At 39.2% G+C, this 24,907-nt stretch overlaps 1 protein-coding gene across 1 annotated transcript in view; it reads right to left on the minus strand.

The window, feature by feature from the left end:
- The window catches only part of LOC122813657 (integrin alpha-X-like), a 3,682,398-nt gene that overhangs the window by 321,147 nt on the left and 3,336,344 nt on the right, over positions 1 to 24,907 (minus strand). The window contains exon 27 of the mRNA XM_044086096.1: positions 8,850 to 8,960. Coding sequence (XP_043942031.1) covers positions 8,850 to 8,960 — 111 coding nt within the window. The remainder of the gene's footprint in view (positions 1 to 8,849; positions 8,961 to 24,907) is intronic.

Below are 24,907 nucleotides of genomic sequence, written 5' to 3' on the forward strand. Positions count from 1 at the left end.
GGGGAAAAGTTTAAAAAAACAAAAGAAAAAAACAATGGGATGATATATGTAAGGCTCTCAAATATGCAACAAAGTCTAAAAGATTTAGGATATTTGCTTGGAAATGTTTGCATAGGTATTTTAATGTCCCAAGCAGACTCAAAGAATGTTTCCTCAGGTAAATTGCAAATGTTGAAGGTTTGATGGGGAAAAAAGAAGTAATTGGGAACATATTTTTGGGGGGCTATAATGAGTTGCCAGACTACTCTGTCAGAAATAATGCATCTGGCCATGAGTAATCATCACAAGTTACCTTACAGGTTGGATGTCTACAGGACAAGAGGTTTGTCATCCATCTGAACTTGTCCACTCTGCAACTGACATTGTGGGTAATAGGGTTTTGATCCCTTTCATGCACCTCTTTTCTGAAGTGTTCAGGGTTTTACAGGAGGCAAGGAAACCCTCAACCATAAAATGTTTTATGTCCAAATGTAAGAGATTTTCGTTCTAGTGTCATGCTTGTAACCAGGGTCCTCTTTCAGTGTTGGTCTACTCATTTGTATGTGTTGCTCCAGTCATGCTTGGCCTATCCTTCTGTGAAGGCCCATTTGTCAGCCATTTCTGCTTGTCTGTCCTTGAATCCTTATTTCATAGGTTGGTACTAGGCTATCGGCCTAGGGCCTATACAAGCCTAGCCATAACAATTCCCTGGCTATTTCTTCCCACACTATTTACTTCCCTGGACCCCTGTCTAGCAGGCGACTGATGTGATCCCCGGGGTGAATTTCCTTTCTCCCATCCAATCATCAAGGCTCCTTTTGAAGAGAGCCAAAGAGGCGCTCTGCTTGACATGTATGGGCAGTCTATTCCAGAGTCTGGGGAGTCTCTGGGTCAAGAACCTATCCCTCCAGCATGTTCTGTTTATTGTGATGACAAGGTTTAGATCCCTGGAGCATGTGGCTTTGAGGGATTGGGATTTCTTTAAGTGTAGCATGTCCAACAGCTCTGGGTTTGACATGGCCTTGTATGCTAAGCAGAGATCGCCTCAGATTAGACGATATGTGACAGAGTATAGCTGACGTTTTTTAAGGCTGTCAGCATAGGGCATCTGCTTTAGGCCTGTGATTCTTTTAGTGAGATATTTCTGCGGCCTTTCCAGTTGTTGCAGATGTCTTGAAAGGTACATACCAAATGGGGCGTTGTATTCTATAATGGGTCTAATGAGGGATGAGTACAATGGGACAATGACCTCTCATTTTGAAATCACACCATTTCTTAAAGGCATCCTGCATATTAGGCCTCCAAGAAAGCATATTCCTCCTCCATGGGACCTTAATTTTGTTTTGGTAAAATTGACTCAGACTAATTTTGAACCTGTAGATTCTGCTTCTTTGCAACATTGCACCTGGAAGACTATTTTGTTGCTGGCTGTAACTTCTGCTCAGAAGGCTTCTCAGCTCCAGACCCTTATAGCCATTCCTCCTTTTTTTGTTTTTTCACAGGGACAGGGAGTCCCTTTGTACTAATCCTTCTTTTATGCCCAAGGTAATCAATGAGTTGTCCTTAAATCAGTCAGTACAACTACCTTCCTTTTTCCCTTGTCCTCAGTCTGGTAGTGAGAAGGTCCTGCATACTCTGGATTTGCACAGACAGCTCAGGTACTGTTAAATAAAACTAGGACTACTTGTAAATCTGATCAGCTTTTTGTTTCCTTTCATCCTAGGTATTTGGGTTTGACTGTTTCTAAGCAAACTGTCTCCTCCTGGATATCTAAGGCCATTTATTTTTGTTATTTTTTTCATGGAAAATCTCTATGTACTTTTGTTAGAGCTCATTCCACTAGGGCTATTGCCTCATCTGGTGCCTTCTTGAAGGGGTTGGACACCATTCCATCCTTGAACTTGCTACTTGGTCTTCAGTGCATACTTTAATAAGTATTATACGTTGGATATGGTTTCTAGGGCAGAGGAATTTTTGCTGAAACCATTTTATGTGTTTTTTTTTTTTTGAGGGTGGTTCTTAGCCTTCCACCTCACATTCTGTTCTTGAGATTTTTTACTCTCCCTTTTGTACCAATGCTGCAACAGTGACATAGAATGACATAGTACAGTTGTGTAAAATCTTACCATAACAGTAGATGTCCTACTGTTCACTGTGGCAGTATTTGCTCCCTCCATCCCTCTCTTGTTTATTCTGCATTTTTTCCTTCTGGATGCGTATGGACTCCCTTGTCCTATGACGCCTGTTCTCTTCTAGAGCAATAGAGTTCTAGGTAGTTGAGTCCAAGGGAGCATAAATGTGACATACAGCACAACCAATATCTCTTTTAAGCTTATTTATACTGGTCAAGCGACGTGCTGTCCAAGATAATACATCCCTTGTGTACCGAATACTGCACCAGAGAAGAGAAGGACATCAACTGTTATGGTAAGATTTTAGACAGCTGTACTTTCTGTCACTTTACTCTGTCATCACTACCATGCATACCTCTCAACTGTCCAGATTTTCCCTGAATGCCCAGATGCTTGCCTCATATTTTTGGTCTATTCCTCAAAAAATTTTGATTTTCTGGCAAATCACTGATGACTGAAGTTACTAAATAATGACACACATTTAAGTTTCAGACTTCATATTCTACAGAAAATGCACACTAAGAAATCCTGTTATTCTAGCAACTTTTTAAGTTTATAAGAGCAGTATTTTAAAATTCTCTCTATTTTGGGGCATCTGATCCTTATTATTTTAGCTTTGTCCAGATTTTTTGTGCTAAGAGGTTGAGAGGTATGCTCTCATGTAATTAAGCTGGAATGGAAACAGTTTAAATGTTACCATGTAGGACTAATCTTTGTCAGTTGGAATCAGACACTCGTTAGGTACTGTTAGAATGATGCCAAAAGCTGTACAGTGTCATTTCAGTTATTTGTTTATATATAGTAACAATGGAACTAGCAACAAATTCATACAGATATAAGGTTAAAAGAGAAAAAAGTGTTGAAAACAAATGCAATGCAGTAACTCACTAAGATGTAGTATGTACACTAGAAAGTGTGTTTGGTTAGTAGCTAGAAATCAGCAAAAAAAAATAAATAAATAAAATATGAAGTGAAAGGAAAAGAGGAGTGTATGCTAATTTTTAAACTTTGCATCACTCGTGCTTCTACAGATGTATAAGCAGCCCGCTCATAAAAATAGTGCATTTGTCTAGTAATATTCAGAAATCAACACATATCAAACTAGAAGCTGAAAAAGGAACAAAAGGATGTCTACTAATGCTCCAACCTTCTGTCACACACTTGCTTTATATAGAATTACTAGGAGGACAGAAAGTTACTACACCAGGCTAGTATTCAAAAATCAGAATGTGATAAAACATGAAATGAAAGAAAGAGAAATATGGTTTCCACTACTGTTTGCCTCACTCAGATTCTTTCTACAGGTAGAAGCCACATCATGAAATTGCTGTAGTTGGCCAGGATTCACAGTCACCACAGAATAAAATATGAAATGAAAGAAACAAAAAACTCTGTTTACTAATGTTTTAAAATCCTTGCATTATTGATGTGCTTTGTACAGTAGCAGCAGCATCAGGTCATAAAATGCCAGAAAGACTACTTTTCTCAGTGCATAAAATGCACAGATTAAACCAATGAATGGCTCACAGGCAGAGCTGTTGTCAGTACAACTGCAAATTGAGATGGAATTTGTCTAACACCTTTGAAACCTCCTCCAGGCGCTCTTTCCCCCACCTCCCTCAGCCAAAGGTGAGCATGCTCAGAAAGGCAAACCTGAAATGCAAACAAAGGCTGAATCAAAACAAAAAATCCCTGGGATTTTCCCTTTAAGGAGAGGTGAATATAAACCAAAAGATGAAAGGTCAATATCGGCGCCCCAGGATAGCGGACTACGTACAAGATGGCTTACAAAGTCCATTGAATATGTCAGAGAAATACAGAAATGCATGTTTTGTAAAACAGAACTGGAAATAATTCCACATAATGCAGGTTTTGTAAAACAGAACTGGAAACAATCTCACATCTTATTGCTGGTTGTGAGACTAATCGCAGAAGGCCTGCATACTGAATGGCATACTAATGTGGCAAGACTGTTGCATTGGGGATTGTGCAAATATTATAATACTGAAGTAAGTGATAAGCACTGGAAACATGAGTCACAATGCATTATAGAAAAAGTTTACATCACATAGGATCACCCATTACCAACAGCTGTCAGAGCACCAGATAGCGTAGTCCATGAAGTGAGGACAAAAGTAGATTTGACTACTGAAATTGCTACATCCAGTGAATACAGTGTCTTATGCACAAAGTCATAAAATACTTGGATTAGCAAACAGAAACAAGGACAATGTGGAAGAAGAATACCCAGATATTTCCAATATTAGTAGGAGCAATGGGCCTCATAAAAATAATTTATAATTGTATTTAGATATGTTACCAATACAAGCAACTCCGTATGAAATACAGGAAGGGTCAGTTCTGGGCACATTGCCGGTGCTGAGAAGAGCACTTTTGGCTAACATCAAAGACTGAAACAAAACTAATTTTCATGAACTTTAATCATACTTTGACTTAGGAATGGGGTCCATTCCTGTCATGATATTAGAAAGCCAAAAGTCTTATTATATTCATGTACAATAAAGTAGCAGAAAGTATACTAAGAACAATGTCAACACTGGAATGGAGAAAGGAGATTCTGCAAATAAGGATGACTGCAATTGGGGGTGCAGAGAATAGACAAGAAGGAGGTGGAATGTATTGGAAGAAGCTGGCAAAAGAACCAAGGTTTTGGGAACAAATAATTAGAGAAGGAAATGTGACAGAATGGGAAGAGGTCAAGAAGACATTTGGATTGCAGGCTAGTGATTGCCTTCCTTATCGGGGATTGATATCAGAATATAGAAAAGAGAAATGGATACAGGAATCCAAAATTAAAAACCTGCACTTGAGTTTCTAATTGAATCTAGAACAGAAGCTGCTGTTAAAAAGGGATAATTGCTAGGGCATATGAAATGTTGCACTATTAACTATAGGAATCAATCAGAAGAGGTCAGAAAAGATCGGGAAGAGAGAGATCAGATATGCATTTCACAAAGAAACTTTTGGAAGACATATGTATGGCTCCCAAATGTGCAACATCTAGAAGATTTACTATTTTTGCCTGGAAGTGTTTGCACAGATACCTTTATACTCCAAGCAGACACCAAATAATTTTTCCTCAGGTAGATGGCAAATGTTCGAGTTGTGACGGGGAAGAAAGAGGTAACTAGTAACATGTTTTGGGAGTGCAATGAGTTGGCAGACTTTAGATTTCATTTGAGCTGGGATACACGACCTGAATTATCTAGAAACAATAGGACCTTGTTAAGTTTAATTCTGGAGGCTGCAAAAAAAAGTAATTACTAGAAAATGGAAACCAAAAGCTAAACCAACTATACTTGAAGTAGTGAATATTGTAACAAGAGTTAGAAGAACAGGAAGTAGGATCTTTAGAAAAGGGTAAGAGTAGATCACATAGAAAAAATAGAAATTGTGAGAAGAATATATGCAGTAAAATATCTTGGAGTAGGAGGAGGAATGAGGCTTTAACAGAAGGCATTCTTGATTTCCCCTGCACCTGAAGGGTTTTGTTCTCCCATACCTGAAATAGGCAATGGTACAGCCCTGAAGGATATGGTTGACCCTTCTGTTATGCACAGCTGTGATGCGGTAACCACTCCAGGGGCCCTGGAGGTAAAAGAAGGCAAGTGATCTAATAGCCTGCTCAAAAAGCTAAGGTTACTGCAGGCTGAAGCATACTTTTTTTATTTATTCTTTCATTTTTTACATCCAGATGGGGAAGATGGTTGCGTGGGATCTGAGGCCAACAAGTCAGGAGACCAGAAAATAGCCAGCTCAATACCAAATACTGGCTGCACGGTCAGCCCAGTAAGATGGACAAATCACATTATTTTCTCTCGCTCTGTCTCGAAATGGTAATCTAAAGACTATTTCTGTAGAGATACTATTCTAAGCACTGCAATGAGAAAATTACTACTTTCACTAACAGTTCAAAACACAAAATACACGTAGAAAAGTCCCTGGTTTTGTAAAAAGAAGGCAAGTTTCAGTCTAAATGAATTGATACAGACTATAACAGTATTAGACAAGAATAAATCATAAGCTGATAAAAACGTCCTGTCAGAAATGATTAACATACAAAACAGTGATTATTTACTATTTTAAAGACTGCACTGTGTTAAATGACAGTTGCAGTGACATAGTTTCAAGCATAAAACACAAGCAAAAAAGTCTCCTAATTTTTAAAAAAAGGGTTACTTCCAGGCAAAATGAATGAATACAGCCTAAAACAGTATTAAACAAGAAATAAATAATAAACAGATGAAAATTTCCTGTCACAAAATGTTTAACATACAAATCGGTGCCAAAATTGCAATTTAAATGGGAAAAAAAATAATTTAAAATGCTGTAATATTACTCAATCACCTCAAATAATCATAACCTCAAAAGAAAAAAAAAATTTAATTTCATAAAGTTTTCCTGTCAAAGCTGCCAAACGAAGTATTTAATCAACAGGCCTTACTGTGCTAGTCAAAAACAGAAGCATATACTACATTTCTTATTAGAAAAAAAAACAGCAGCAGAATACACTATTCAAGCACTAATAGAAAAGGCGGAGTGAGGAAATAAACCCAAAAAGGAGTTTGTTATTTGAGCTCTGCAGCTGGAATCCTCAGAAGGGAAGGTAAAATCCAAGTGACCTTTTTCTAACTACAACACAAGAAAACTGAATGGGTCCTGTCTCTGAGTGTAAGAGGCTATCTTGGTCATGCTGGAGGACTAGCCCTTCTCACTCACAGACAGGCAGTCGGAGGAGTTCTGAGTTTTGACAGACTGCTAGAGAGAGGAAACAAAGGCACTTCTATCCATATGCCAGTAAGGCATAAGTTCGTTGAACATCAATGGGCTCCAAAACTTTTACAGATGAAGAAACAGCTGCAGTTGTTGGTTTAGAAGTAAGAGAATCTTCTCTAGCCAATTTCTGTGCAACAAATCAGTTGCATCTTTGTGTTTTCTCTTCCTTTTCTCAGGCCCTATCTCCCAACTTTTCTATGAAGAAAGTCTTGTGTTTCCCTTAGTAAACTCCAGAGACCACAGCTGGATCCACCAGTGGAATTTTATACAAATGTTTATAGGTATCAAGTACCCTAAAGAAGTGGTCTATCTTTCTTAGACCAGGGTTTAGGGAATCAAGCTGCAAAGTTATTTCTCAAAAATATCATCCAAGACTAGAGAAATTGCCAAAGATATGGGTTCAGACAGACTACGAAGATATCTGTACCTGTTCTGAGTCTGAATGATATTTCGAGGCCCCAGACTGAAGGACTCTTTCATTCTGTGAAGGGTGTCCCCAAAACATATGCCCACAGGAGGTAAGGCTGAGGACAAGGTGTCTTCAGAATCTGAATCAAGATACTGGTAGGAAGGAAAGTACTACAAATAAGCCAGTTTCTTCTCATTAGTATCACATGAATTTCTCTCTCTCTGGGGGAGGGAGATGCTCTTATTTTTCCTAGATGGAGTTTCTGCCACAGATTCCTGTAGGGAATAAAATCCTGCATCATACTGACAAGATCCTGTGAGGTTACTACAGCTGTGGATGCAATCCCAGATGCTGCTTCTGCTTAAGTGTCTTGTGCTTGGATCTGGCAGATGGCAAACCCTCAGGATGTGGATGGGTGACTACAGCCTTATCCCTGCCCCAAGAAGATCTTCCCTAACTACTACCAGAGGGCTTCAGTCCTCTCTCTCTTTAAAAGGTGCATGTGTGTCATGCTGGAGCCTGTGAAGTGGCACCAAGCCCTAATGACACCCACTCAGTCCTAGCTCATGAAGACATGAAAGGAGTTGAAGACATGGTGGCATCCATAGGGATTGCACCAGAGGATTCATGCCAACTAGTCACTGGCAGAAGGAGCAATAAATGCACTGGACTGATATGGCAAGAAAGAAATGAATATGGTACCAGCTAACGACTTCTTTATAGCACTGATGTCAGGCAGAAAGGGTGTCCCCTAGCTGGGGGATACTGAGATTTTCTAGCATTCGGGCCAACCACAGACTCATGCAGACAGGAATTCCTAAGATCCAGGACTGAATCAGACACTACGCTGAACATTTATAGTTAAATCTACAAATCAAAATAATGACTTTGTCCTGATGTCAGCAATTTTTGAAAGACCTACAGTATTTTGTAAAGAAGTTAAAGTATGTACAGACTAAGTTGTTTTCAAAACTGGTACACTGTTATTTAAACTCCATTAGAATTTTCTGATTAATATAGACAATATTGTGTTTTACTATCTTTTCTGCAAGATCATTGCTTAAAACATGGTTATGTTTTTGAATTTAGTAATGCTGTGGCTTATTTACCTAAATAAGTTATTAGTGTTGAATCATTCCATTTCATGTTTCATCATTAAAGTTTACTGTATATAACTGTTTAAAATGGTTTTAGAAAATATACTTAAGATAATCTTTATTCATTTCACTCAAAGTTACTAATACCATATTTGAATATAAACATCTTCTGCCAGGCAATGTAAAAATATTTTCAGAAAAATTGGTATTGGTGTAGTTACATAGTTAATGTTATAAGGCTTTACAGGATGCTTCTAATCCAGCCAGTTTAAAAAAAAAATATTCATCACTATATGTCTACTTTGTTTTAATATAACCAATAAAAATGTCTTTTTATGTTTTGTGACTTAATTCTTGTAAACGCAGCTGTCTTCATATAGATATCCATCCATGTAAACAAAAATAAAGTATGCAAAGTTCCAGTGACTAACTTACCTTCATCTTGTTGACTGAAGCCATCCCAGAAAACGTTATCTCTGTGTGTGCTCCTTTTTCCAGCTTGCTGATATTACAGTGATAGCTAGTGATGGTGGTGGTGCTGTTTTCCTGTGAAGAAAAAAATTATTACAATGAATGCTAAAAATGTTAAATCTAAATTATTCAAAACAGAAATTGCACCAACAGAAGGATACTGTTAGATTAGTTTGTTAAGTCTTTCAATGATTTATGTTTTGTTTTTGTTTTTTTTTACTTTTCATAACAAGGTTTGACTAAATGGGTTTTATGAGAAATCCCTTTTCAGCAGAGGCCTTGGGAGAAAAGATCCAACATATTACAAACATTTTTAGACGGACATTAACTAATATATCCACAGACGTTAAATAATATACATAAAGGATCCCTGCCAAGGACAGCCCAATGTCCGGCCAGTATATCAAAGCCTTAGGATTTTATAGACATCATGTGTCAAATGTAAGCTCCCCACTGGATAGACATACCTTAGAAATGAAAAGCCCCAGGAGGAATAACAGTACTAGGAAGGAGGAGGAACATGTGCATCCAGAAGGAGAAAAAGGAAAGGAATTCTAGGCCAGGAAGATAGAAGGAAGAGAGTAAAGCAGGGGGGGTGAATACTGTAACAGTGAAGAGAAGGACATCTACTCCTATGGTAAGATTTTACACAACTGCACTATGTCCTTCCATATCACTGTTGCAGTATTCTTTACTGAAGGAAGAGTACAAAAGCTCAAGAGGAAACTTATCAAGAAACCCATGCAGGATAGCTCTGGCAAAGCCAGTTCTTGCCCTGGAAACAATCTGTAATGCTTAGCAAAGGTATGAACAGAGGTTCAAGTAGCAGCCTCCGGGATGGAACTGGTATCCAGTCCTTTGAAAAAAGCATCAAAGGAAGCCACAACCCTGGTAGAATGAGCCTTTACAGAGGCAGAAAGATCTTTTCCAGGAAAAGAGTAACAAAAAGAAATGGACTTCCAGATCCAAGAGGAAATGGTTTCCTTAGAAACAGTCAAACATAGAGATCTGGGATAAAAGGAAATAAAAAGTTGCTCAGACTTGGAAATGGACTTAGCTAATGTGTGAAGAACCTTCTTACTAGCAGACTGCAGAGAAGAAAAAAGGGAGAGCAAATTAACAGACTGATTAAGAGACAATTCGTTAACCACCTTGTGCATAAAAGAAGGATTCATATGAAAAGACACCCTTTCCCCATGAAAAACAAAAAAAGAAGGAACAGCCATAACGCCTGGAGTTCAGACATTCTCTTGGCTGAAGTGAGGGCCAAGCTGCCTAAAAGGGATCAAAACCCTATCAACCACAATGTCAGTTGAAGAGTGGACTAGTTATGATGGATCAGAGACCCCTTTGTCATGAATGAGTACGCCCACTCTGTGAGGTAAATTCTGGTGATTGCCTCTGGCTAAGTGTATAAGAAGGGAGGACCAATGCTGTCTGGGCCAAAAGGGAGTCACCAAAAGATTTTGGTGGAGTCCTGTTCTATCTTAACCAGGACCCTCAGAATCAGAAGAAGGGGAGAAAGGTGCAGAGAAACATCCCTTTCCAAAAAAGACAGGGTGTCTACCTTCCAAGCCAGTGGACTTGGGACTCTGGTGCAAAAAAGAAGACGTTGTCTGTTCAAAATGGAGGCAAAAAGATCTACCTGAGAAGTACCCCACCGATGGACAATGTCCAGAAACACATATCTGTAAAGCATCCATTCGTGAGCCTGTGTTTTGGTCCTGCTTAAAGAGTCTGCCACTATAGTTTGCTCTGAAGAAATGTACACAGCCTGGAGAGTCACTTGATACTACACAGGTTCCAAACTTGAAGAGTTAGTCTGCAAAGAAATCAGGAACCGCAAAAAAACACAACCAGTATGCAAACCACCTGGGATACAAATTATCACTCAGAAAGCATAGCAAGGAAGCCAGATGGTGACAAATGTTGTCTGGAAAAGCCCCAATGAATAACATTTGGTTTGGCTAAGAGCAAAAAAATCACCAACAATGTAGAACAAAAAAATTATATTTAATCTAAGTCCTTTCATCCCTTCCTAATTGTCCAGGACTTCATCAGAAATAAAACCAAATACATGCATCACTTCCTTATATAGGTAAAGCCACCACATCAATTAAAAATACACACATACAATAAATTAATTAAAATTTAACAGATTCTTACTTTAATATTGGCAGGATGGAAATTGCCTCATTCAGTCCACTGTCTGTATGCAATATATTTATATATATATATATATATATATATATATATATATATATATATATATATATATATATATGGATCCAGGTTAGTACATCGACAACTGAGAAGATCGACATCCACTTCTCCGACATGAAAACACCGACACATGAAATAATCGAAACTGCAAATCACGGACATTTAACAGGTAACGGGTTTAAATTTTGCTAATCATGCCTACCATGTTTTAGTAAGTGTGGCAGTGTTATGCATGTGTTACGATCATTGTATTACTTAGTCCTTATGGTAGGCATGATTAGCGAAATTTAAACCAATTACCTGTTAAATGTCCGTGATTTGCAGTTTCGATTATTTCATGTGTCGGTGTTTTCGTGTCGGAGAAGTGGATGTCGATCTTCTCAGTTGTCGATGTACTAACCTGGATCCATATATATATATATATATATATATATATATATATATATATATATATATATATATATATATGGGTCCACTTCACAATCCTGAATCTCAAAATCTCTAAATTCAAAATACTGAAACCAAAATCTCTAAAGTTCAAAATACTGAAAACTCAAAATACTGAAAACACACAGGATACCAACACTTATTATATTCTAGAGCAAGTACATATTGAAACAAACAAAACAGAAACCATATTACTCTTCTCCAAATATTATCAGGGGGCAAGCCACCCTGCATCCCCCTGAAGGGGGCTACACACACCCCTGCTACTTAAATATATTAACTCCGAGATTGCACTTTAGTGTAGTGAAGTGCAGTCTCAGAGTTGATATATTTAAGTAGCAGGGGGTGTGGGGGGCACAGCCGGGTTTGCCCCCCTGCCTATACTTGGAGAAGAGTAATATGTTTCTTTATGCAGTTCTGCTGCAATACAGTTGTGTTACTGTGCTATGGGGTTTTTTTGATATTTTGAGTTTTCAGTATTTTGACTTTAGAGATTTGGGTTTCAGTATTTTGAATTTAGAGATTTTTGAGATTCAGTATTTTGAAGTGTGTGTATATGTATGTATGTACATAAAGTGGATTCTCAGTTACACGAAAGTGCACTTAACCGAAAGTGCACATTTGTGAAACTCTGTTCAACGAACCGATAAAAACATTAAAAAAAAAAACACTAACATGACATTCAGTGGGGGGGGGCTACACCCCCCCACACACCCCTACTTAAATATACCAACTCTGAGATCGCACTACAGTGGGGAATAGGTAAATTCCCTATTCCCCACTGTACTGTACCTCAGCGCTTCACTTTCCCTGAACGGTTCGTTGAACCGTGTTTCACGAAAGTGCACTTTCGGTTAAGTGCACTTTCGCGTAATCGAGCATCCACTTTCCATTTTCGGACAAGTGGATGTTCAGTGTTAAGTAGACCCACATATATGTGTATATATATATATATATATATATATATATATATATATATATATATATATATATAAATGCATAGCATTTTTTTAAAACGCTTGGATTAAATATAATTTTTTTCTACATCGTTGGTGTTTTTTTTACTCTTAGCCAAACCAAAGGTTATTCATCAGAGCTTTTCCAGGCAAAATGTCTCACCATTTGGCTTCTTTTCTGTGCTTTCTGTCTGGTAGTGTACATCTAAGGTGGTTTGCATACTAATCTGCAAAGAAGGTAGGACCGTGTTACCCTTCCTTGTTGATATACCACATCACTGTGGTAGTCTGTGAAGATTTTGAAAGGCCCTGGAAAGAGAATATAAAGTCTGAAGGGCGAAAAGGAGAAGCTCTCATCTCCTTTACATTGATGTGGTCTGATCTCTAATGCGGAGGACAGAGACCCTGAACTTTTTTTAACAAAAAATATCTTTATTAAGTTATCCCATATGACATAAGCAATATTACATTTATATAAATGAAAAAGAAACACTGACACTAGTTTAGTTGCAATCATTATGCATCACAGACAACAGTGAAACAACTGTAGTTGCAAATATTATACATCACTTATAATATATATTATAAGTATATAACTACGTCTTTCCTCTGCTGCCTACTCTAATCAAACTCTTGCCCTAGTAACCCACTGTAGTTACTCCAGCTTCTCCTACGCCACTGTATTACAATTAACGGGTCACTTAAATGATGTCTCTTTCCTTTATCTCATTCCAGGAAGCCCCCCACACTAACTATCACCGCGTGGCTCCCAGGTTCTAGGCGCCGACCCCGAAGGATCCCAACTATGGTGCGAATGCACAAGCCTATCCTTACCATTAGTGGAAAATCCAAATCATCCTAAAAGACCTAGGGTAAAAGCTATACCCTTACTAAAATTGTACCTAGCCAGGACAGCGTTCTGCTGGCAGGAAACCTAACAGTACCTCAAACATAAACTGGCAACCTAATGTTAAGCTGCCAAGAAATTAGGTCCTTGCACAGGAAAAGTGCTATTTAACACCAGACTTCAGTACTTACATCTGGCTGCCTTTAAGGCCCTGCAAACTCCTGGCAGGTGTATTCCCCGCTTCGTTCGGGCTCGCTCCATGCCCCACCCTGCCCCCATATCCCACCCGCCCCCACTACCTCCAAATTTATAAGGATAACTAACCCATCCCACCCTGCTCTCTACCAATCACGACTGTCCCCTAATTTACTACTCCTCCTCCCACACTCTTGGCCATCCCACAATATTTAGTCAGCTCTCCTTAGTCCTCCCATCCCACAAGCTATTCTCTCTATATATCATGGTCAAAATTATGTATTCTATCATCTCTCTTATAGTTCTACTTCTTCTTTTTCCTTATTTTTTATCACGTTATGAAAACCAAACACTTTTGGGAATTCCCTTCCCCAAGGGTCACACTACTGCTCACACAAACCTTCCCCCTAACCTTATTTTACCTTCTCTCTACCCGGCTAAAACTCTATGCTTCACAAAAGTGCATCTTACCCTTCGCTATACTAAGTTATCCACCAACAAACCTAATCTTAAGTTAATATGCAAACTACAAAGATTCCTAGACCACCTGAAACAATGTATTACCCAAGCCGGTGACATTCACCCCAATCCAGGCCCAACCACCAACCCAGATTCTGTCACTTCAAAAACAGCCCAAACTCCTACTAGCTCCCTCCGCATCTTTCATCTCAACCTAAGAAGCATAAACAACAAGGTTCATAGCTTACATGCTATGATAGCCACACATTCCCCTGACATCATGTGCCTATCGGAAACATGGCTCAAACCCGCCACAAAAGATGAAGAGATTCTCCCACCTGGGTATAATATCCTTAGGATTGATCGGAAAAGTAAAAGGGGTGGGGGAATAGCTGTAATGTTTAAGAACATATTGAATATCAATATGAACCCATTACAACCTCCCAAGGTCTCTAATATGGAACTTATAGCCCTAAAGATATGCCTAAACAACCAAAAATGTATCAATCTTGTAGTTATTTATATTCCACCAGGGAAGAACCTAGAAAACTTGGAGCAAACTCTAAGTTGGTTAGCCACCAACTACCCTCAAGAAACCATAGTACTAGGGGACTTCAATATTGACTGGTCACACTGCTCCGCCAAGATGAATCCCCATCCTATTAATTTACATGGTTTCTCCCAAAATATTACATCTCTAACTAGAATTAGAAATACTCAGCAAAAAGAGAGCACCATTGACTGGATTCTTACCAATAAAGACCCACACAACTACACCACTGGTACCCTCCCCAATGACCTCAGTGACCACCTTGTCACATATATTATAAAACACAAACTTTCATGTACTAACCTACCCTTATATAAACTTGTCAGAAACAGGAAGAAGTTCGTCCTAGAACTATTCTTAGCAGAACTTAAATCCTGCAACTGGTCCATCCTAAATACTCTACTCCTAGTTGAGAGCGTGACATACTTTAATGACACATTCCTGAACATACTCGACTCTCATGCCCCTAACCAACTAATCAGATCCAAGGACCGAATAGCTCCCTGGCTAACAAGAGAAACCAAAACTAAAATTAAACTCCGTGACCAGGCATGGGATAAATGGAGAGCTACCAAAGCTCCCCTAGATCGCATCAAATTTCAACAGCTGAGAAACTCCACTAAAACTGACATTACTCGAGATAAAAAACAGTACTTCTGTCACCTCCAGGATAAACACCAGAATAACCCAAAGAAGTTCTGGGCTGGTTTTAATAACCTCCTCCATCCTGGTAAATCTACTACCCCTACCCCTGAGAAACTCACTGGAAAAGATCCAGAAGAAATAGCCAATACCTTTAACTCTTTTTTTACTGAGACCATCCAGTCCCTAGCCAATCAGCTACCTACTTCTTCCTCCTCCTTAACTCTTGCTAATGACTCAGTTCCTCTCTCCTTTAACTTACAACCAGTATCTACCTCCTATATTCGCACCCTATTAAAAAAACTTAAACCGTCCACCCTAGCGGCTGATCGTCTCCCAGCGGAATACCTACAATTAGCGTCTGATGCCATTGCCTATCCCATATCAATCTTGATTAACAGAACCATAACTGAGGCTACCATCCCCCCCATTTGGAAAATTTCGTACATCATCCCACTTCATAAGGGAGGCTCCTCCACGGAAACATCTAACTATAGACCTATAGCAATATTGTCTCCAATAGCTAAAATTATGGAACGGTGTGTTCACAAACAACTCCTGCACTACCTCACCCTTAATAATCTTCTGTTTAAAACTCAGCATGGTTTCGCCCCCATCACAGTACAACCACTGCCCTCCTCTCCTTTGTTGACTCAGTCAACAACAACAGTAATAAAAAATTAATATCCTCCGCTCTCTTTCTTGACCTATCGAAAGCCTTCGACATGGTCAATCAACAGCTACTGCTCCACACCCTGCAAACCCTACATCTCGACAACCTAGCACTAAGCTGGTTTAAGGCTTACCTTTCTGCCAGGCAACAAGCAGTCCAATGGCATAACAGACTATCTCACCTGCTCCCCAACACCATTGGAGTTCCTCAGGGCTCCATACTTGGTCCCCTTCTTTTCTCCGTCTTCATAAATGATCTTCACTCAGTCATCCACAGAGCCACCTGCATTCAATATGCAGATGACTCCACCCTGATCTGCTCTGAAGTTTCTCTCCCTAATCTCCAAGCAGTCACCCAACAATGTTTTGCCAAAGTCGAAAAATGGTTCTCCGACCTGAAACTCATACTAAATCCAACAAAAAACAAATTACTACTATTTTTCCCCACTTCAGCCACTCCCCAAGGACAAGAACCCCCACTTGCTAATACCTCGACCTTCTACGTGGAATCCATTAATGGCACCATCATCGAGCCTGTCTCCAATACCAAACTATTAGGTGTTACTATCGACCACAAGCTTAAATTCAATTTGCACATAGGCCAAACCATTAAGTCTGTAAACAAGAAACTCGGCTCAATGTACAGAATAAAGAACTTTCTTACTCCTCATGCCAAACTAACCATTGCTCGCACCCATCTCCTCTCCACCCTACTATATGCCTCCCTGATATTTTCTTTCCACAATAAGCGTGAGATCAATAAACTCTCTGTAACCTATCATCATATTGCCAAATTCATAACAGGAACACCCTATCATACTCACCACTGCCTCAACCTTAAGAAACTTGGCTGGTTAGAACTGCCCAATCTTCTCAAACTAAACCAACTCACTGAAGCATTTAAAATAATTAATCAACCGTATAGAACCCCCTCACTGAGCAACATACTGACCCCCTACACCAACCTAAAATGCCTACTATCCTCAAATAGTGTTCAAGTGCTAACCATTAAATCTAATAATTCGGGTGGTGATGCTCTCTATGCTAACTCCATTGGAAAGCAATGGAATTCCCTTCCCAATAACCTAAGACTTATGACCTCGCTTAATCTATTCAAAAATAATCTCAAAGAATTTCTTAAGTCACACTGGTTATGCCCTTGTCCTCAACCAGACTAATCCTACAGGTCTCATATCTCCTCAGGCTCTTCTTTCCTTTCATGTTTTTTTAATCTCTACTTCACTGTCTCTCCATGTATCCTTGTCAAGATGAGTTACTCAACATATGATTGTCAATTTATCAGTATGTAAATTTTGCTGTTTTCTTGTTATTATTATATTATTGTAATTTCTTCTATGTAAATGTATTGTGATTTTTCTCTTTATGGTGGAGCTTTTCTCCCCAGGCCTCTACTGAAAAAGGACATGTATCCAGCTAGACTAGCCCGGTCAACAAATGTAAAATAAATAAAATAAAAATAAAAATAATCTATCCAGTCATTGTCACTTAAGCATTACATACTTGGGGACAGCCCTCTCCACCCTCAGCCATCTAAGTCGCTGTGCCAAAGGTTTCTGTGCTCTAGAATTATCAAAAAACAGTAGCTTAACAGTAACCTTTATAAACTCATGCATATTATCAAGGTAATCTCTTACTTTCTGCACAGCACTCTGCAGCTCCTCCCCCCTGCTCTGACAGACTCCCCCTATTTTGCAACACTACACCAACTGTCTGTCCCTCTAAATAATTCTTTCCACTTCTCAACCATATCTCTTCTCCTCCACTTCCATCCTAGTTTCACACTCTACTTCAATTTCCCTAGCAATATCTTCAGAAGAAATTTCTATCTTCTCTAAGAGCTCCTGAATTATTTCCAAAACCCATTCCTTAAATTCCTCTCTCACCAACAGACAGGTGAGAAAATGCCAACTTTTATTCTCCATTTCATCACCCCGTGTTTCTATTGTAGTTATTACTGGAGCATGATCTGAAATAGTCACTGGGTGTGCCTCAAGACCCTCAATAAAATGTATATGATCCTGAGAGATACAAACTCTATCCAGCCAAGCCCAGCTTCCACATACTGGAGAATAATATGTAAATTCACTCTGAACTAGCACTGAAACCACATCTTTTATCCCAAACATTTTCAAAAATTTCTTCAAAAATCTACCTTCCCCTGCTACCTCTCCTCACTGCTCCAAACCAAATTCTAATGCCCAACTATAAGTAACATTCCCTGCTGAAAGCTGATCACCTGTCCCAGAATCTTCCCAAGCTCCAACAGAGCAGTCCTAGCTGAAATATAAATGCATGTGTGAAGAAAGGAGATACTTCCTACCTGAAATATAAATGCATGTGTGAAGAAAGGAGATACTGCCTGCTCAGCTCTCTGGGATTTTTTAAATAATTATATGTCATTTGTGAATATCAACATGATTCATTTAAGATGCTTGTGTTACAAATGTATTAGAACTGTATGTTGTGTACATATCAAACTAGGTTTGTACAGACGTGTGTTGAAAATATATTTTATATAGTGCTTGTGCTTAAAATGTAACCACAGCATGCCTTACTGGAACAGTACAGAAATGTACATACATTATTTTGGATTCAGTATACTGTAAAAGACTGAACATATTTTAACAGTGGAAACTGGAAGACCAGAGGTTAACTTCAGTCCAGCAAAACTTCAGAAAAATAGCTGAAATTAAATTACTTTATGACAGCAAGAGGCATGATGTCTATACTAGGAAGCTCTCTGTGTCATCTTTAAGAAGAAATAATTACTAGGCTTAAGATGTGGAAGTGTTTTATGACTTCCAGCATTTGCCAAAGATCTGAGGAAAAGCCCTTGTCTATGTATTTTCAGGTAGAGGATAAATGCTACCAGCTGCCATCAATGGTTGTTAAGTCAGATGACAAGAAATTATTTCATTCTGCAAGCTAGCTGAGCAGTAATATACAAGATATTAATTTAAAACATCTTTTAGAGAGACACAGCATTCTGTATTCTGTCTTGGACCTGACAACAAATGGAACCATTCACCACACATCTGCCTTGCTCTGTAAGTAAGTTAACTAGGGTATAGTAATTCTCTTAGAGATAGTCAGGAATATAGCAAAGCTTAGCTTAGATAGTTTTCTTTATTTGAGACTGTCCTGCAATGTTGTTTTAAATATTTCCCGTGATTTTGAACACTGATATGACTGTAAATATATATTTAGTGTTGCCTTGTTCCTTTATTACTTATTATTAAATATATATAAACCTTATACAGTGGACAATCTGTTCAAAGATATTAACGTTCTGTGAGTACTTGCATATTTATTTGGTGACACTGTGGGCCACTCCTAATAGCCTTGCTCTTGGTCACACTACCATTTGTATTAATATTATCATTACACAGTAACATTGGACACCCTTTAAGGGCCTTCAAGTAGCTGATAAGGAGTTGGCTGGTGACAGTGATAACTACCTTATAGTCTGGGGAAAATGGGGCATAGCTAGTAAACCCATGCCAGCCTTTCCCAGGTAGGTGTGTGTGTGTGTGTGTGTGTGTGTGTGTGTGTGTGTGTGTGTGTGTGTGTGTGTGTCTGTAAATCAAACCTCAATGTGTGTGTGTGTGTGTGTGTGTGTGTGTGTGTGTGTGTGTGTGTGTGTGTGTGTGTGTGTGTCAGTAAATCAAACCTCAAAGTGTGTGTGTCAGCTACTTGGGCTTAGGGGGCTCCATCTGGTGGAGCTCATAATACCTCTTTTGAATGTCAGAAACCTGAGAAGAGTCCCCATTCAAAATCCTCCATCATGTGAGAAATAGTATCCCCAAAAGAGAGTTCTTTAAAGGGAGAATCTGGGCTAACAGAATATTCCACCTCAGAGTCATAATCCAAGGGTGAAGGGATCACAGAGGAATATGCCAAAGACTCTTCCCCAGAATCCAATTCCTCTTCAAGAGGAGTCCTGCTCTTTGGGCCTCTTGAGTGAGGTACAGGAACAAGGGGGAAGACATAAACACCTTAGGGAGACTTCAAGGCCATCAGTGTATTAAATAATCCCTGGGCAAAATCCTGCCATTCTCTGGGGATCCTTAGGAGCAGGGTAATCATTCTTGCTTTTTTTGCTTTTTTTTTTGAGGGATGTCTACTCTAAATACCCTAGGAGGTTCAGACCCTTGCTGACACTCAACCAATATAGTAGGAATCTCCTCCCAAACAAGAATCTGCAATATTCCCCTCAGTCCCTCTGAAATAATCAGTTGAGGTTCCTGCTCAACATCCACAGCAGATATCTGCAGAGCCTCCGTGGACGTGAGATAAGTTGGATCCAAGCTGGACTCTCATAGTCGCAGCAGAGGAATCTGATGTAACAATCAGGCAATCCTCTGAGCTTTCTCCAGCCTCAAGAGAGACATCTGGGGAGGTGGAACAGCAGCATAGTCCGACCTGACTTTTTTGGCCTTTTTCTTGGCACGCTGCTGACCTTCACGACAGGTAGATTCTGCTGTAACACCCTGCACCAACAATTTAAGATGTTGGTTCTCCAGGTAAACGGATAAGGAGGAAAGATGACTGTGTAGGACAGAACACTGCATATGGTCATGAGAAACACCCAAACAGGAGAGAGACACTGCTTGTGATGATCCTTATGGGGAATCTGCCTCTCACACTGACCTTTTCCCTTTCTGGATGGCATGTAAACTCACAAAACTAAACAAGAAAAAAGCCCAGAAGAAACCCAGATAGGGCACTTATCTGAAACATGGTTCAGCAACCAACACAGAATAAGGAATAACTATTAATACAACCACCACAGATATCCAGGTGCCTGCGCTCACACCAAGTAAAATGCAAATACAAAACCAGCGTAGCCAAGGCTCCAGGTTCCAAATAGTACAAGATTTTTAATGAGCAACAGAAAAATCCATAAGACACACAAGTGCTTTCACCATAGGCTTCATCAGGTGTGATCAAAAAGATAGAAATCACATCAGTTTAAATGCAAATTTAAAATCGCATGACAAAATCACATGACAAAGAAAAACAAAGGAACACAGCATAAAAAGTACACTGTCAATACAGCTTATATAAAACTTTTATATAAAAACATTTTTATATAAAAAGTTTTAGTTCATATAAAATGTAAATCTAGACCTATTTACATTTTATATGAAATAAAACGTTTTATATAATTTTTTTTATATAAAAGTTTTATATAACCTATATTCACAGTTTACTTTTTATGCTGTGTTCCTTTAAGTTTTTATTTCTTTGCCATGTGATTTTGTCATATGATTTTAAATTTGCATTTAAACTGATGTTATCATACCTGATGAAGCCCATGGTGAAAGCGCTTGTGTGTCTTATGGATTTTTCTGTTGCTCATTAAAAATCTTGTACTATTTGGAACTTGGAGCCTTGCCTACGCTGGTTTTGTATTTGCAGAATAGGGAATGTTCATACAGAGGCTCATTGATGGTGTTTGGACTGGCAGCAAAGAAGTTCTGAAGTATTTATGTCTGTACATCACCTTTATGCCCTATGTCTTGAGCAAGGAGCATATGTGCAATGTACAATGTCTATACATTTCTAAGGCTTTGGTATACTGGCCGGACTTTGGGCTACCCTTGGCAGGGAATCCTCTTCAGTAAAGAATACTGCAACAGTGATATGGAAGGGCACCTACACATACATTTGCTAATTAGACTACATTCATATGAAAATGGAGGCAACTTTTACTGTTTAAAAGATATTTATGCAATAGCACACATTAAACATTGACCATCTGAAGAGGTATATTAATGTGTTTGTCAAATAGATAATAGATCATGTGATTAGTGCTTAGAAATTCAAAGAAAGAGGTGAGGGAAGGAACCTGGTAGGGCAGAAAAATTTAATATTGTAGTTAAGACATGGGGTGTAAAGCAGGCTCAGGGACAATTACATATAAGGCCATCAAAAGTTTATCATTAGAAGTGTAGAAGTGGGGGTGAGCTGCGTCACAAAATAATGTATATAACTGGGAGATGATAGTAAAAATATTCAGGTATTGGATAAGACTGGCTGTGATATATAGGATTCTGACTGAAAAGAAATGGTTTGATGATAAAGCAAGTTAATATAACAGCGACACTTATCCTGGAGCTGTACAGGACCAGATCAGTTAATTTGATAGGTGAAGTTTTAGTTAGGTTTTAAATGCATTCTGAAACTATTTCAATGGCAGTGTGATGTGATTCCATAGTTTAGCTACACTATTTGAATACAGAGAATCACCTACAATATTAGATGATTTGATTATAGTGATCTGTGATTTTTCTCTACAGCTTAAAGTTCTATTTGGGGAGTAATGGTGTATTACGTTGTTAAGGACCAGGCAACTTTCTGGCTTATAAATAAGTCTGTGCATTATAGTTAACTGATCACCAAGGTGATGTGGTCGGTCTAAACAGTTTAATTCTGTGAGGGGTAGGTACTGCTCTGCTCTGTTGTTACAATTTACTGCAAATTTGGCTATTTAGTTATAACACTGATCAAGTCCGGACAGTTGTGTAACTTGAAGTTTAGTGAAGTCTGGACATAAGCGCTTAATCTATATGTAAAATTCAATAAATAAAGACGCTATGTACTCACCATAACGTTCCATGTGTGTTGTCCATCTCGCCATCATTCTTACTAAGGTTGGGTTCGGATCCAACCTCAGATCCGACTCGACCTTATATACAAGCTTGAGGTCTTCCACTAGCTTGTGGCTAAACTCTATCTTGTCATGCACCAGAAGAGCTCCCCAGATCTTGTTTGCAGCTATAAAAGGGAATATAAATTAAGGGTAGCTGAATACCTTATATAGCAATCAAGAAGGACAGAGATCACTAATAGCCAATTATATCCACTCATTCTTCCAGGAGCAAGGGGCTGGGGGAAAGATGGGTGGGATACAAGAATGAAGGCGAGAAGAACAACACATATGGAATGTTATGGTGAATATATAACTTCTGTATGTGTTGTTGTCCTATCTCGCCTTTATTCTTACTAAGACTGGGACAGTGTCCCTAGCACCAACTTTCTTGGGTGGCTCAAGGGAGAATATTCTTCAGAATCGTGGAACCAAAGGAGGCCCTGTTCCTGGAGGCCAAATCGACTTTATAATGAGTAATAAAGGGTGTTGCCCATGTTGTTGCAGCACAAATGGTGTCAATTGGCAGTCTAGCCCGAAAGGCGGAAGCTGCTGCAATGACTCTTTTTGAATGACCTTTTATTTTGTTGGGAAGATCTTTATTCCGAGATGTATAAATAAAGGTAATACAATCTGAGAGACATTTTGACGGTCACTCTGGAAACTGGAGCACCTTTTTTTGAGTCTGCAAAGGAGATGAACAGTTGCTAAAGTCCTTAGTCCTATATAAGTAGAAGCATAACTGTCTATGTATATGCAGTTGGTCTAACATGTATTCCACCCTACCCTTCTCGTAATTTGGAAAAAATACTGGTAGCTCAATGGTTTAATTCAAATCAGATTCAGTACATACTTTGGGTAAGAAGGAAGGGTTTGTTCATAATTAGACTACATTCATATGAAAATGGAGGCAACTTTTACTGTTTAAAAGTGGAAAAGTATGTAGGGGGGCTTTATAGACAAGGTTTGCAGCTCTGACACTTTTCTAGCAGAAGTAATTGCTATCAGAAGAATAGTTTTCCAAGTCAAAAACTTGAGTTCACAGGATGATGCTGGCTCAAACAAGGGAAAGATTAAATGGGATAAAACAAAATTCAAATCCCATGGTGCAGGAAGGTCTTTAATAGGTGGTCTTAATAAAAAAGTACCCTCAAGAAAGGCTTTGCAAAGTCTGTGAGACATAATATTGACGCCTGATTCACCTAAATGGAAACTAGAAATCACTGCTAGTTGAACTCTAATAGTAGCTGCAGCTGCGCCTGCATTGAATAGTTTTGCCAAGAATTCCAGTATAGACCTACTGAGGCAGAAAATGGGTCATTATTATTATCGCAAGCCCATAAAGAGAATCTTTTCCATTTGCTTTTGTATATCTTTCTCGTTGAAGCCTTATGGGAAAAAATTAGGATGCGTTTTACTGATGAAAAAAGGTTAGGGAGTCGGGCTATGGTGGAATCGGAGCAGCCAAGCTGTCAACTTGAGAGTTTGAATGGAGGGATCGAGCACTCCTCCTGCATAAGTCAGATGGTCTGGAACTGGGTCCAGGACCCAAGGCTCCTCCCGAAGAGGAGGTCACAGGAAAGAGGAACCAGATTTGAAGAGGCCAGTATGGACCAATGAGAATCAAGTTCCTTCCTAAGTAATTGGCTTTCTGAAGAACTTTGGGTATCAACGGAAAAGGAGGAAAGGTGTAGAGGAGACCTGAGGGCCAATCATGTACAAGTTCATCCCTTGATGACTCCCCTGGAGTGGGGATCAGGGCAAAGTAGCTGCGGCGTTTGGCATTCATGGATGTGGCAAAAAGGTTGCAGCAGGGCTGGCCCCATTTGCAGAAAATCTTTTTTGCCACTTCCTGTTTCAGGGACCACTTGTGAGGCATCAGAATCGCTTTGCTGAGTTTGTCTGCAATCATACTGAACTTCCCCAGGATGTGCATTGCTATCAAAAAGCATTGGGTGGATGTTGCCCAGTGCCATACTCTCACAAGGCCTCCCGACACAGGAGGTAAGATCTGGTTCCTCCTTGTTTGTTTATGTACCATATAACTGATGTTGTCTATTTGTATTGCAATACTTCCCAGCAGAAGAGAGTCCTGGAATGCTTGCAACAGTAAACGCACCGCTCTCATCTCTAGGATACTGATGTTCAAATGGGTCTCATGATCCCATGATCAAGTACCTTGGACTGTCTTTCCCAGATGACCCCCCATCAGAAAAGCATCCGTGGTCACCATGACTAATGGTTGGGGAAGTACAAAGGGTCGACCTACAGTCACATGAGTGTAGTACAGCCACCAGTGAAGGTCTTTTTTGCAAGATTCCATTATCAATACCTTGTGGGACATAGGCAGTTCTTGCA

This window comes from Protopterus annectens, chromosome 10.part0, assembly GCF_019279795.1.
Source record: "Protopterus annectens isolate FY-2018-M chromosome 10.part0, PAN1.0, whole genome shotgun sequence".
In the NCBI taxonomy this organism is placed as follows: domain Eukaryota; kingdom Metazoa; phylum Chordata; order Ceratodontiformes; family Protopteridae; genus Protopterus; species Protopterus annectens.